This window comes from Theobroma umbraticum, unplaced genomic scaffold, assembly GCF_002168275.2.
Source record: "Theobroma umbraticum cultivar Fairchild unplaced genomic scaffold, ASM216827v3 scaffold_130.0, whole genome shotgun sequence".
NCBI lineage: Eukaryota > Viridiplantae > Streptophyta > Magnoliopsida > Malvales > Malvaceae > Theobroma > Theobroma umbraticum.
In genome coordinates, this window is record NW_018397264.1 from 6,382,614 (window position 1) to 6,397,354 (window position 14,741).

Genomic DNA, 14,741 nt, shown 5'->3' on the forward strand with positions numbered 1-14,741 from the left:
ATGGGTGAGCGAGAAAGTGAGAAAGGGAGAGACCCAGAGAGAGAGAGAGAGAGGCTTACATGACTTTGTGGGGCTAGCTTTTTCAAGATTATGTTATGGCCACTTAAAAGCTCCCTAACATGTCTTGTTTGCCTCAAAAATCTTAGCACCTACGAGGTATGATTCCTGTGGGAGCCATATCCGACTAGATTGGGACAGTTTTCAGCATCGATTTCGTTTATGTTATGGGGGGTTGTTCACTTCAGCTTCGTCTTTGTCAATGGTTCACCACTGCCCAAAATTTCCCATTTAAATTCTGCAGTGGTGGTGACCACTTCATCTTTAAGTGTAGTTCAACCAAACGTTACCTAGAAACATACAATACTTGATTATAACATGCATGCTCATGCTAGGTAGCTACTCCCCACTTGCGGTCTCTACCCAACATTTGATCTTATTATATGGAAAAAAGGACCCAAACCCAATCAAAAACGAATGCCATCAGACCACAAAACAGCTATATCTGCCTCAGAAGATTTGCTTTTGGTGTGTTTTTCTTCTTTCACAAGGGAAATTGTAGTCCTAATGGAATGTCGTGGAAAGTTGCAAGCCGAAATATATATCCACCAAATCCAAGTTTGTGGGTTTGTGTAAATCAGGAAAGTCAACGACCAGGGAAGTCAATGGAGACTTAACTCAGAACTAAGACCATTCAATCCCTGAAATACATACTTCCCCCCCTCTCAAGCAGCTTGACAAGTTGAAAGTGATGTATCCCATGAAAATGAAAACCCAAAGCTCTCAAAGCATTTGGGCACTATCTTATCAAGCAATACAGTGGAAGCACATCCAAAAAAAACGAAGAGGTGGTGGGCCTTTTATGTACAATTTTAACAAAATTTTTGTGCGCATGGTACAGTAGCACTCAGCAAAGCCTCATACACATTCATTAGTGCTCCCAAAGGGAGGAAAAGAGGAACTACCCATTAATCTTTGAGGATTGCACTTGCACAGTAATTGCCACATGTGTGGCAATGGGTGCGCGTGCAAGCATGTATGGCGGCTAAAGGCAACTTGTTCCATGCCCAAGGAAGAATGCAGATGTCGACGAACCAAGGACCCCGTGGGGACTGTTTGTCCCAAGAATGAATTCAAGGCTGGACCTTTGTATGCCAAGATGTTAGGGCACACATTAGATGATGTGTAGTTAGCAGTGGGGCCAGGCCACGGTGGTTGTCGGGGGGCACATTGAACTGATGAGTGGGACCCAACCATGGGGGGCTTAGGCTGCATGATTTTGGGTTCTTTGGGAAGAAGAAGAAGAAGAAGAAGAAGAAGATGATGAAGAAAGGGGTGAGACTGAGAGGTTAGAAAGGTAACAAAGTGGGACCAAAAGATTAGGCTTAGGCCTTAGTTGGGTTTTCTCTTTTGGCAAGATCCTTTTCTTTGTCCATTCAAATTACCCAAAGCTTTTTCAAAAGATAAATTAACATCCTAACAAAGCAAGATTTTGGGGTTGCATCTTTTGATGTAAAAGGTGGGATTTTGTTGAGGGTTTTGGTTGAGTTTGAGACTTTTTAAGTAAGATTTGATCTCAAATGTATGGGTATTATTGTTGCAAGTGTTTGACCATTTTTGTGCTTGAGAGAGACAGACCAAAAAGAAGAAGAAGAAAAAAAAAACCTAAAGAACATTAATTCTTTCATAGAGTTGGGTTGGGGACTTTTGTGTGCTTGAGTTTGGTGGGTGCGCGTGCAGCTCAATATGTGGGATTGTGGTCATAATGGGGGCTGCCAGCCACCCATAAGATTATTCATGACGCATACATTCTGAATCATTCCCTCCTCTTCCTCCTCCTCCTCCTCTTAAAACTGCAAATTTGATTCTAAACTCACCATTTTCCATCATTGCCTCTCCCACCCTCTCTGTTTGTCTTCATTTTGTTGTCATATACGCCTTTTGCTTTGTATTTCCTACTATCAGTTTCATATTCACTCACTCTGTTTAAACTTTGGACCATTTCCCAACTCTTAACCAGCTTGCTTTAGAGATAATCATGGGGTTTCAGTTGAGTTGAATTGAGTACCCATTTTCCTTTTCCTTGCGTAATTTTTTCCCCCCATTTTGCTTATTCATGTATCTGTCCTGTATACTTCTGGGAGAGGAAGCTTCCTTGGAGCTTTATCATGTTGAATTATTATTGTAATCTTTGGTGTAAAGTCTTAAATTAAAAGCCAAGGGAGGCTACAAATTGTCATGAGGAAGGTAGCTTAAGTCAATTAGGAAACTACTTCCATAACCCAACCAAAACAAGCACTAATTACCTCCCATTTTTCCCCATTATTTTAATACAAACGTTTTATTTTGCTACCCCTAGGGTTCAATCTTCATTAAAGCTACAACAGAACCCTATTCAACTTTCTGTTCTGCTAAATGATCAAAGAACCATAATTTATGACAAGGACAAAACAACAACATGATCATACAGGAAACTATACTATCTGCAGTTTCCAGGGAACTGGAGAAGACTGAAGAAAAACATGAGGATATACTCGTATTACTACGTTTTCAAGTGATGTTAGTACAAACTGAGGCATTAACAGAGAAAAGTTGTCATAGATTTGACAAGAAAATGATGATCATTGGCATAATTAAACATTTTCATAACTCAAAAAGAAAGAAAAAAAATTGATACTGATTAAAACTGTTGTGTTTAGAAAGAACTGCTCCTGTTTGAATTAGGGGATATGGTTAAGAAGAGTGCATTTAAGCAACACAAAAAGAAAGAACAAATGATGATAATGCCCCCAAGCTACATGAAAATTCTCTTCTTTTTTTTGTTCATGGAGAATAAAAATGATGTGAGATTGCTTTTGATTTTCACGTACGGGGGCCTCCCCTAATTCAAGGATATTCTCATTATTTAGCTGCCACGCCTGATTCCTTTTGTTTTTTTTTTTCCATCTGCAAACTTGTGGTTCTGCATAATTATTATTTTACCCTGTAATATTGATGGTATTTTGGCACGTCTAGCTTTTCTTAATCAGCATATGCCTTCTTTGGGATGGACAAAGCTGTCCATTTAACCAGTTTGCTCTCATGTTCTTTCCTACTATGGTTTTCACTTCAATGGAGGGTTTATCATGTTTCAGATGTTGGGTTTTCCTCAAAATTATGGTGTAACCTCATGGGGCTGCTCATTTTGTAGATTTAGTTTCGGTGCAATAAGTTCTTGTGTTGGTGTTGGTGTTCTGTTCTGTTCTGTTTCTTGTCCTGTTTTGTCTTGTTTGCTTCCTGACCCTGTAGGATGCTACTTGAGAACATCTATAAACAGAAAAAATTAAGCTCACCCCAATCCAGTCCAAGTCATTTCTCATTTGCAAAGGCTGATGATTGTCTGTCCTGCATAGAAACATTTGGTCCAGCCTATGATTATTTTGCTGGTTCTTATAGAACTCCCATGCGAATGACTTAGAAACAGTAATTCCTCCATGAGTTTTGACCCAATCCTCATCAGATTTCTCTCTCTTTTTTCTTTTTCTTTGAATGACCCCCCTTTTCAATGGAATGGATTTAATTTGCTCTTTTTCAACTCGACTTCAACTCCCATTTTGACAGATTGTTTTTTTAATTTTCTAATTAAATAAAACACATTCCCAAAAAGGTTTTCAATGATTTGATGATCCCATGCGAAAATCCCAGTTTGTTGGCTAATCAAAGTTTGCCTGTGAACAGTGCTTTCTCAAAGACAAAACTGGTCAACTCCTCCAATTTTTTGCAGAAGTGAAAAACAGAGCAGGAACAGTGGCTGCTAACTCATTGTTATCTGTTTTACTTGAAACCAATGAAAGCCGACAGAAGGAGTGCTAGTACAATAACAACATATATGCATGTGAACTAAATCTGAGACAAAGTTCTTAATCACTCTCAGTGAAATGTTCATGGACAAGCAGAATTATGCCTATGATTACTGTGCTATATTGGTCCCTCCAAATGTATATGAGTCTCCCCCCCCCAACAGCATCATCTTTAAATCAGTACCATGAATTATTCAATGAACACAACTTTGAATGGATTAGCATAATCACTAATCAGAAAACGACTGCTTTTCCTTTTCCATGCTTCATTAGTTCGTTCCACCGTCACAATCTCATCACATTCAAATTCATCAGAATGGAACAATTTAACAAATCTGATACTGTTAGAATTGATATGAACAGGTTGTTGGGAGGGTTTAAATCAGTATTCCTTCCAAGTATAAAAATTTTGTATCAGCAAGGATATATAGTATAGTAAGTAGGAGGAGGAGGAGGAGGAGGAGAGTAGTGTATTTTTCTTTTGTTTCTGAAAGTTATGGCATCTTCTACTCCACAAATAAAGAGATAAGCTAAAGGGGTCATTGTTGGTACTCATGAGTAATGGAAGAATAGTGATTGGAACTGACTGGAAAGCTGGCAGAGTAAGTGCATGACAAGAACCTGAAATGCATAAATGCATGCGCGTGGGCATATATCCCGTTTCCTTGCATCCTTTGTCCCATGAAAGATTTCTTTCTCTCTTGCATACACATACACACAAGAAAAAAGAAAAAAATAAAAAGAAAAGAAAAGGAAATTTGTATACAACATATCATCATCTTATTCACTTCATTATGCCTGCAATCATGATTCTTGGTTGCCTCACCCGCATGCCCTTCTCTCTCTCTCTCTCTCACTTGCCCTTCAGCTCACCACTCTCTCTCTCTCACAACCCACCTATAAAATCCCATATACCTCCCACTTCTCTCTCTCACCTGTAGTTCCTCACACAACATAAAACTAAACCACTCTGTGTCTCTCTCTCTGTCTGTCTTTTGTTCCCGTTTCCATTCAATAGTATATCTCTTTTTTCAAGTTTCTGTCTTTGGGTGTGTGTTTTGTTTGTTGTCGAGGTTTTGAGAAATGGCTGTTTCAGGGTTTGAAGGCTTTGAGAAGCGCCTAGAGCTCCATTTCTTTGGGGATGATCCGGTGAATATTGACATGGGGCTTAGGCGGCTCGACTTGGAATCACTGGAGCAAGTTCTACATGCTGTCCAATGCACTGTTGTATCAGCTGTCGGGAACCATTTCTTTGATGCTTACGTGTTATCAGAATCCAGTCTCTTCGTTTACCCTACCAAGATCATCATCAAAACCTGCGGGACCACCCAACTGCCTCAAATCCATCCGTCCATTAATCCACCATGCGAACAAGCTTGGCCTGACTTTGTGCGGGTGTAGGTACACCAGAGGCAGCTTCATTTTCCCCAAGTCACAACCTTTCCCTCACACCAACTTCAAGGAAGAAGTCATTTACATCGAGGAAAACCTGCCCAACAGTCTCTGCTATAGGAAAGCTTCTGTCATGCCTTCCAAACTCCCTTCTTATTCATGGCACGTTTTTCACAGCCAGTGGCCAAACCCACATGCCACGCTACGCCTTGAAAGCCCCCGACGTCACCTTCACTGTCGAAGTCTGCATGACGGAACTCGACCGCCTCCTCGCGCGTAAATTCTTCAAGCGGGCAGGGATAGCAAAACAGGGGACTCGGCTGGCAAGGAAATGACAGAGCTAACGGGCATCGACAACATCAACCCTGGCGCCATCATTTGCGACTTCGCATTCGACCCCTGCGGCTACTCCATGAACGGCATTGACGGGGATCGTTACTCCACAATCCACGTCACCCCTGAAGACGGCTACAGCTACGCTAGCTTCGAGTGCGTCGGGTCCATTTACGACGACCAAGACATTGTCGAAACCTTGAAGAAGGCTGTTCAAGTTTTCAGGCCAGCCACATCTCCGTCTCAACAAAATGCAATAGCCACGAAGTTTGGACAAGGGTGGCACATGCCATGGACCCCTAGGACTCAAATGCCGGAGTTGTGCAATGGATGAGTTCCCCGCCGCCGGAACCATTGTGTTCCAAACATTCACGGCGTCTCGCCGGAAATACGCCCGCAAAAGAGGACAAGAAAACCCAAACAAAAAAACCAAAACAAAGAGGTAGATAAAAAGAAAAATGGGGAAGGGGTTTAAAACTTTTAAACAGTGAAAGTCTAGGTTCTTAGTTGGGGGAAAAGATTTTGTTGGGTATTGGGTTTACAAAAAACAAAAAAAAAAGACAGATGTGATGATGTGGAGAGATTTCATTGGTTGAAAAGGGTGATGAATGTGGGGTTGACTTGAGTAGAAGGATAAAAAGTGGAAGAGGGGAAGAGGCAATGACGTGGCAGAATCATAAAGGTGGGGATGGGGATATGTGGGAAATTGGGTTCACCATGATAATGCACCCCACTTTGGTTTGTCACGCCTAAAAGATTTTTGAGGTTGTGTAGTGGAGGGGAGATATCCCAAACAAAAACAAAAAAAAAAAAAAAAAGAAAGTTGCTCATGTTTTTGAGGTTTAAATGAAAACTTTTCTTTCTATTTTTGCTTATTTCCCACCCTTCCCCTCTTTCTTTTTGCTTATTTTTCTCTTCTTTTTTCCATTCCATTCCATTCCCTCCCTTTGTCTTACATGTTTTTAGATGATCAAGCAAAACAAATTACACTTCTTTTCTTTCATTCTTTTTCCCACTTTTATGTGTTTCATGATGTATCCGTTGGTCGCATCGATCGTGTTCATGCAACTTCGAACGAAAATTAGATCCAAACAAATGAATGAATTATCGGAGGCAAAAATTTATCAATTAGGAGCCAAATGATTATGGTGCTTTTGCATGAGGCTTCTTCATGGAAAATTTCTTTTACCATGATTATGTAGCTCGCGTGGAAGTCACCACATATCTTATTATAATGTCGAATTTTTTATCGTTTTGTTATATAATTCATATACGATCATAATTTCATTGGAAGTTGTTATTTTTATAATTAAAAAAAAATACTAAAAGAAAACAGATGCAATGGCTTCTAATATATATGCTATTGCTGGTTTGCTAAATGCATTGAAACTGCTATACATCAAAGGGATCGTGCAAAGTAACTGAAAATTGCCATTACCGTTTGGAAAGATTCAATCTCCAAACTCTAAGACTCTAGACGCTGGAGTACTACCATCATTCTGATCTAGTCAAAATGCAAGGCCCAAGCCCTCTGAGAGGTCTAAATCTTGAACTGGGCCTATTCAGCAATGGTAGGTAAAGCCTACTTCTGGCTGCCATTGAACATTGGTTTGGTGGACTTGAGAACCAGCAAGTAGCAATGCATGGAAAAAGAGCCGGTTGTTTTCCCTTCCATCCAAACAAAAACAAAGATTCAGTTCCAATTTGTCTATAGAAATTGAGACTGGGTGGTTCTGATCAAGAAGGAAATGATTTGGGCTTAGAAAGTAGGGACAACCTCTTAGAAAGAACCCCTAGGCTTCAACCAATCAAGGTTCCCAACTCTGTATATGATTAGTGAGTCAATAAGTTTGTGATTATTAGCCAGTGGAAAATAGATTAAATAGGTTTGTAATTAGGTTGGGCTTGCTTCTAACCCCAACAAGGTCTCTTTTGAGCTTGGGTTAGAGAGGCTTTTAACTCTATTTCAAATGTTAAATTAAATGGCAACAAAATAGAACTTTGTCGATGTCCTCCTGCCGTGTAAAATATATGGCAGCAACCCTAAGTGAAGTCTTGATTGCACTAACTAGTTGATCTGGAAAGGGAACTACTAGTGCTAGAACCCTTTTCCAGGGACTTTTCCCTACAAAAAGGAAAAATTGTTAACAAGGCTATAGTAAGTAACTAAAACCTTCTTTTCAAGAGAATATTGTTAAATCCAATTTGACAAGCTTATTCTTTGCAAACTATTGGCTTTCAAGTAAGAGTATACATATATATTTATGGTTGGTTTACAAGAAAATATCGATACCTAATGTTTTAAATTTAAAATGTAAAAATATGAATGTAATTTTAATAATAATAGTCATGTGTTGTTTATATATATGTGATTGTCGTGCCAATTTATAATTCAATTACGACAATTTTCATTAAAACAATTCTAAATCATGAGTTACCAATTTTTCAACTAATGATTCACGTGAGGTTGAAATATGGTGGTTAACTAGTGCCATTTGCTTACCACATTGAGGAGAAGGAACCCTTTTGATCTCCAGACTCTGTTGCTGGTATTCCCCAGGCTTCAACTTCATCAATTTGGATGTTACAAATCAGGTAACAGAAAGAAAATTCTTAGCTAAATGCCCTTTCTAAATTGAAGTCCCATAGCAGATTGAAGTTTAAATAACTGAGAAATGTTGAATAACTGTTGTTATGATAGGAACCAATTGGCTTGGTAGGGAACACTGAGAACAGCAGAAACCTCTAGGAGTTAAACAGGTAGCCTATCACAAAGTTAATGGGGAGTAATTACCTGTCACTAGGCAGGATTAAACAACAAATTTTCCCATTTCAACCAAGTTTGCAATCATGAGTTGCCCCACTGTTTCTATTCCAATTTTCTTTTTCTGGGAAAGTGGGGTGGGAAAGTTCTGTAGTGTAACTTTATAGCTTTGTAAATTGCAAGGACACTTTTGAGCTTTTTTGCTTCCCCTTCTCTCAAATTGTACAATTAAGGGCATGACTTAGTCTGGTACATTTTAAGTATGATATTTTATATTATTTGATTCAATTAAATAAAATTAAAATATTATATAATTAAAATTTGATAATATTTAAATAGTAAAATTATTATTTGTTAAGGATCGGATAGAGTTTGGATAATGATTTTAGAATCATTCAATTCTTAAAAACTAAAAATCCTAAATAAGCAGGTATATATGTCTATGCATGCTGGTTTATTACTTTTTCTAATGTCTGATGCAAATCAAAACATTGAATCTTGAGGTCTAGAGCTGCAATTCATTGGTCCATTTTTGGTTCATGGTTATTGTCAATGTAAATAAGAATGGCTGCAAAAATAGAACTAGAAAGTTTGTCCTTTGAGATTGACCTAGGTATGGTAAGGTTCTTGTTAATGGAGATATACAAGAAGATTGATCTGCAAAGAAAGAATTTCAAGATCAATGGGGAAGGAAGAAGACACTGCAAGAAAAGGTATGATAAAAGATAATAACAACTACAGCCTAGAACATTGGTGGGACTGAAAGGTCATGTTAACCCAACCCAAAGCCTTTCTTTTTCTCCCCAAAAAGCAGTTTTGGATTGGAAGTTTGCTTGAAAACACTCTCTCAGGGCAGAGGGGGGTGCAGCAGGGCAGTCCTTGTCCTGAACTCTCAATACTGTTAAGAAACTTCCAAAACAGCCCAGGGGACAAAGCTAAAAGTCACAACCAACCTTACCTAATGCCATCAAATAATGAGCTTTAGCACAGATGGAGATTGCTCCTGCCTTGTTGATTGAATCACTTGAGAAAATCCTACCCTAATCTCACTTAGGGGAATACTTGAGATGCATGCAAGTACACTGCAGCATGCAAAGGGATAAGTTTTAATTCAGAAAATCATACTACTGTCTACTGGACAGCACACACACACACACACATATATATATATATATATGTCAGATTGTCTCACCTGTTGTGATAATGGGGAAAGAAATATAGTTTATTCCTTTTGTATTTTCTTCATTCAAATTTATTTCATTTTTTAGCCTTTTATTTCTATTGGAATTTAATAATTTGATATTAATTAAGATTAATAAGAATGGGTGTACGTTATGCTGATCATAAATTCATAATTTGAATTGTGCCAATAGGAAATTCATCAGTGGAAAAGGGTTGCGGCTGTATCCCTTTGTTGTAATTAACTATTTTTGTATTTTCCTTGAAAATACATTTTAAATGAGTCTATATTTGATATATTTCAATACACTACTAACAAATTAGATGTTGTCACTTCATTAATAAATAAATTTAAAAATTAAATACTAATAATTTTAAAAAATTTATTTTAAATTTTTTAAACATTTATTATTATATATTTATGAAGTGACACTTTATAATTTTTTTAATACGACACAAGTCATAATGTAAAAATACTATATATGAGTAATGCATCTAATATAAACTTGTTTTATATTTATAAAAGATTATATGATTAAATGTACCATAAATAATTCAATACAATTATTGAATGTGTTTGGATTAAATATCAAGGATTAATGAATTTTTAAAATATTTTATATTCAAATTTGAAACGAGTTTTGATAAAATTTTTATTATTAATTCGAATTATAATAGATTTCGGATATCACTTTTAGAATATTAATATTCATATTCGATTATGTTAATACTCAGATAAATCTGAATATACATAAATCCTTGATTTGTAAAAATAGAAGTCTCAAAAATGAAAATAAAAAATAAAAAAAAGAGAGAAAAAACAAGGATACATTAAAACCAGACCTTTTCCATCACACATTCACTGTTTTGTTTTGGCGTGTGAAATGTGGGAAATGAGCTTTTTATTACCAGCATTTTTCCATTTTTTATTTCCATTCCTTTGTTTTTGCATTTCCCGGGGCAAGGACAAACACACCCATGCACACACATTGATTGTCTCTCTCTCTCTCTCTCTTGAAAGTTGAGAACTTGAAACAAACCCACTCTGGTCTTCCCTCAGCTTTAGGGTTTACATTTTTCTTCATTTTTTTTTATTTTGTAAATTCTTGTTTGGGGTCTTTCATTGGTTCCTTTCTTTGCCTTCTGGAGACCCTGATCTTGCTTTTCTCTCAAGAAAAGTTAAAAGTACAATTTTTTCTTTTTGGGTTTGCCTTGAATTGAAGAAGGAATCGCCTGAATCCTCAAAATGTTTGCTTCTTTTCTCCCTACTTGATTTAGGGTTCCGCTTTTTCTCTTTTCTTTTGCTTGTTGAAGGGTTTGTTCTCTTATCTCTGTCTTCCTGTTGTCTTCCTCTTGGTTTGCATTGTCACATAAAAATTAGCTTGCTTTTCCTTCTGGGTTTTTGTTTTCCTTTCTTCTTTTCTCTCCGATTTCTTCTCTTTAAAGCATGTTTTCTAACCAAATTTCCTATAGAAATACCCAAAATGTTAACTTTAAGAAGAACCCATTTCTCCAGTTTCGCCTAAAACTGCTTCCGTCCGTGCCATCCCTTCATTTCACATTCGGTTTCTTTTAGGCCTTTTAACAAACACTTAAGCTACACTTTGAAAAAAATTTCCCTTTCTTTGTTTTTTTTTTTTATTCTGGGTAACTTTCCGTTTTGAAATCATGGGTTGTGTTCATGGAAAGTGTTGTAGTAAATACCCATCATCATCTGATGGTGATTCAGGTCACCATAGAGAAATGAGGCCTTACATTAACAAACACATTCTTACACAAAGGTCATTGGAGTTAGTTCCTGTTCCATCTCACAACTTTAATTTGCAGTACTCAATCTTAACTCAGCATGGTTATTATCCAGACACAGTTGAGAGGGAAAACCAAGATAGTTTCTGTGTGAAAACACAGGTTCAAGGTAACCCAAATGTTCATTTCTTTGGTGTATTTGATGGTCATGGTCAATATGGTGATCAATGTTCAAACTTTGTCAAGGATAGACTTGTGGAGATATTATCTAATGATCCCACATTGTTGGATGATCCTTTAAAAGCTTATACTTCAGCATTTTTAGCTACAAATTCTGAGTTACATGACAGTGAGATTGATGATACTATGAGTGGTACCACGGCGATAACTGTCCTTGTTGTTGGAGATACTCTTTATGTTGCTAATGTGGGTGATTCAAGAGCTGTGATTGCTCGTAAGGATGGAAATCAAATTTTGGCTGAGGATTTATCCCTGGATCAAACACCATTTAGGAAAGATGAATATGATAGGGTGAAGCTTTGTGGGGCCAGGGTTTTGAGTGTTGATCAAGTGGAAGGTCTTAAAGACCCTAATATTCAAAATTGGGGTGATGAAGAAAGTCAAGGTGGTGATCCTCCAAGGTTGTGGGTTCCGAATGGGATGTATCCGGGTACTGCATTTACAAGGAGTGTAGGAGATAGTACAGCAGAGAAGATTGGTGTGATTGCTGCTCCGGAGGTGTCAATTGTTCGGCTTACCCCCGATCATCAATTCTTTGTTGTCGCAAGTGATGGAGTTTTCGAGTTTCTCCCTAGCCAAACTGTTGTCAACATGGTATGACCATTATCTTCTTTTCTCATTCGTTTATACTATTGTATATCCATCATTCACCTGTTGACATTTGAATGTTTGCTGTTATGAGAAATATTTGCCTTTTTTTTTTTCGCATGCAACTGCCAAAGTGTTTAATACAAAAGACTTTAGTGCATGTTCCTCGCAACTTGATGTTTGTAGACCTATAGTATACTATGAAGGTTGGTAAGGACACTAAAAAATGAAGCAAGGTGCAAAAGTATTTTCCCATGTCTTTTGCTTTTTGAACTGTTAGAGCTCTCTACTCGTTGATATTATCATGAAAATAACTCATTCATATGTATAAGGGGCTTTTCTGAGATGTAGCAATCTATTGTTCCTGCTGGTCACTGCAAGATATTTGAGTCATTATTTGAGCATTTCCTTAACAATTTTATAATTTTCTTCACGCAGGCAGCAGCATACACAGATCCCCGGGATGCATGTGCTGCAATTGCTGGAGAATCCTACAAACTATGGTTGGAGAATGAAAATCGGACTGATGATATCACAATCATCATTGTACAGATTAAAGACTTGTCTAATGTATGCATTATTTAAATCTTTCTCTGGCTTTTCATTTTCTCAATATTTAAAAAACAAATTGTGCTTTATGGTTTAGTTTTCTCTCCTGATGCCGTATTCTTTCTCAGAAGTTATTGAAGTATGATCTTTTAGGATTGCTCAGCAGAAAGTTCCACTTTGCACTTTGCAGCATCATGTCAACTTATCCTAGTTTGTTGTTTTGAAGAGCATCGAATTATCCTAGTTTGAATTAGAGTCATAAAATCTATCTTGATTTAAGGAAAAAAAAAAGTATGGATTTGCTTATAGTGCCTTGCAGTGATATAACTTGCACTTTCCTGCCCAATACAAAATTGTAGGGAAGTTCTAATCTAAAAAGACCTTTTTTGTGTCCATAGACTATAGAATGTGTGATATTAATTTGTAAATTTTCATTGGCCTAAAAGAAATTGTAAATATTCTGTGTAATCTATTGATGCTCTCAAAGTAGGCATTATTTCCTATTACTTCATTAATTGCATTGCAATTAACTGATGTTCTTGGGATTCCTGCAGATGGGTGCTGGTGCCACAGATAGTGGAATAGATTACAGGCCAATGATTATGAGGTCAGTCAAGGGAACTCATGATGTGTCCAGTGTCTCTGAGTCAGAAACCTATGCTTCAGTAAGAAGTGGTTTGTCAGATATACAGCAGTCTTGCCAACATAGTATTTCAATGAATCGAAGTGCAGCTATTGTTGTTCCATCACCAATGCATCAGAGGCCTTTGCAATTGGTTGGTCACTCAAGCTATGGTTTGGAATATTTTCTAATCCTTCCATATTTTTGAGTAATCTGTTCTTCATTCACTGCCACTATCAGATTTGTTGATCTGACAGAAGCTGCCTCATGCCTTATTTTTTATGATTTGCTACATGTCTCATCTGATTTTCTTTAATATGTATATTAATACTATTATACATATAGCCATTGGAAGAGTTGGTGTCTGCCAACTCTGTTGCTGGACTCGTTGGTTAGACCCTGGACAAAATTTCAAATGAAACCAATTAGGGGAAAAAAATGTCCTGAGAGGTAGGAGAAAAACTAGGGATTGTAGCTTCTTTCTTCCTTGCCATATTGAGGATATTTGGTTTCTGAGCCATTGTCAGTAAAATGAAATGCATCAACTAATAATGAGTGACATACTATAGGGCAGAATAAGTTGATAGTGTCGCCTTCGTCGTTTTAATATGCACTCATGTAGGTATGTGGGGTGGACTGGTTTTTAATAATAAGTAGTGGTTGGTGTCTCTCTAGAAAAGATACTTGCTTCATCTTGTTGCACCTTGTCTTTAAAAATATTATTTGAGCAAATCAAGTACTAGCTTTTAGTTATAAGCTGACACAGTTTTGTTTGGCTGTTATCAGGATGTGGGTTAGCTTAAGGAACCAAAGGGAAATTGTTTTTTCCACACACAAGATTCACATGGTGAATGATCTCAAGGCCCTATGACATTTTGCTAATGTTGCTGATAACATGGTAGTTAACCCCATGATATTTGTTGAAGAAAAGTGCTCTCCTTCCGCCTGTAATCTTGCACCTGGTTATCCGAACATGTAGAGAAAAGATCCATTTTGGAGAGATTCAGGAAATTCTGTTGGCAAGTTCAGAGTTGATGATCACAAGATGATGGAAAGGGGATTAAGAAGTATGGTCTTTTTGATGTCAAGTTCTTCAAGGAAGAACCTCCCCTAGTTTATTGCCTCTAAAGCATAACCATAAGGAGATAGATCTCAATTGTTTCCAGCACTGCTGGGATGATGGGTGAGGCAGAGATATACCTTGATTGCTAACTGCCCACGATGGATTCTGTAAATTTCTTGTGAGATATCAATTTGAATGACTTTAATGGTACAGAAGCTGCTTAATGATAAATTAACAGGTTTTATGATCTATGCTCTATGGATGTAGTGTTAATTTCATTTTTGCTCTGTTCAAAGCATTGAATGCTGCACAATACTCTTGAAGATGAAAGTTATATTACTCAAATGTGTAGAAGGCTTCTTTTTAGGTTTTGTGGGGATTCCAATGGCTGTCTGTCTGCCTGAACTTTTCTTTTATCACGAAAAATGA

The 14,741-nt window shown here is 37.3% G+C and overlaps 2 protein-coding genes across 4 annotated transcripts; both read left to right on the forward strand.

Annotated features, from left to right (window-relative positions):
* Positions 1 to 4,700: 4,700 nt before the first annotated feature.
* BUD2 (Adenosylmethionine decarboxylase family protein) lies at positions 4,701 to 6,020 on the forward strand. The gene is given in 6 exon segments (XM_021434988.2): positions 4,701 to 5,171; positions 5,173 to 5,397; positions 5,399 to 5,522; positions 5,525 to 5,794; positions 5,797 to 5,859; positions 5,862 to 6,020. Coding segments are annotated over 6 exon segments (1,080 nt in total). The 5' UTR covers positions 4,701 to 4,919; the 3' UTR covers positions 6,008 to 6,020.
* Positions 6,021 to 10,430: 4,410 nt separating this feature from the next.
* Positions 10,431 to 14,563, forward strand: LOC110421391 (Protein phosphatase 2C family protein). 3 transcript variants are annotated; one of them, XM_021434986.2, is made up of 4 exons: positions 10,432 to 12,084; positions 12,517 to 12,648; positions 13,182 to 13,422; positions 14,036 to 14,563. In XM_021434986.2, the coding sequence occupies exons 1-4, from the start codon at positions 11,173 to 11,175 to the stop codon at positions 14,050 to 14,052; spliced, it is 1,302 nt and encodes a 433-aa protein (XP_021290661.1). In that variant the 5' UTR covers positions 10,432 to 11,172; the 3' UTR covers positions 14,053 to 14,563. The 3 variants fall into 3 exon arrangements, with proteins under 3 accessions (XP_089640606.1, XP_021290661.1, XP_021290662.1); XM_021434987.2 differs by having other exon boundaries at positions 10,436 to 12,084; positions 13,182 to 13,403; XM_089784480.1 differs by lacking the exons at positions 13,182 to 13,422; positions 14,036 to 14,563 and having other exon boundaries at positions 10,431 to 12,084; positions 12,517 to 12,663.
* The last annotated feature ends 178 nt before the right edge of the window (positions 14,564 to 14,741 follow it).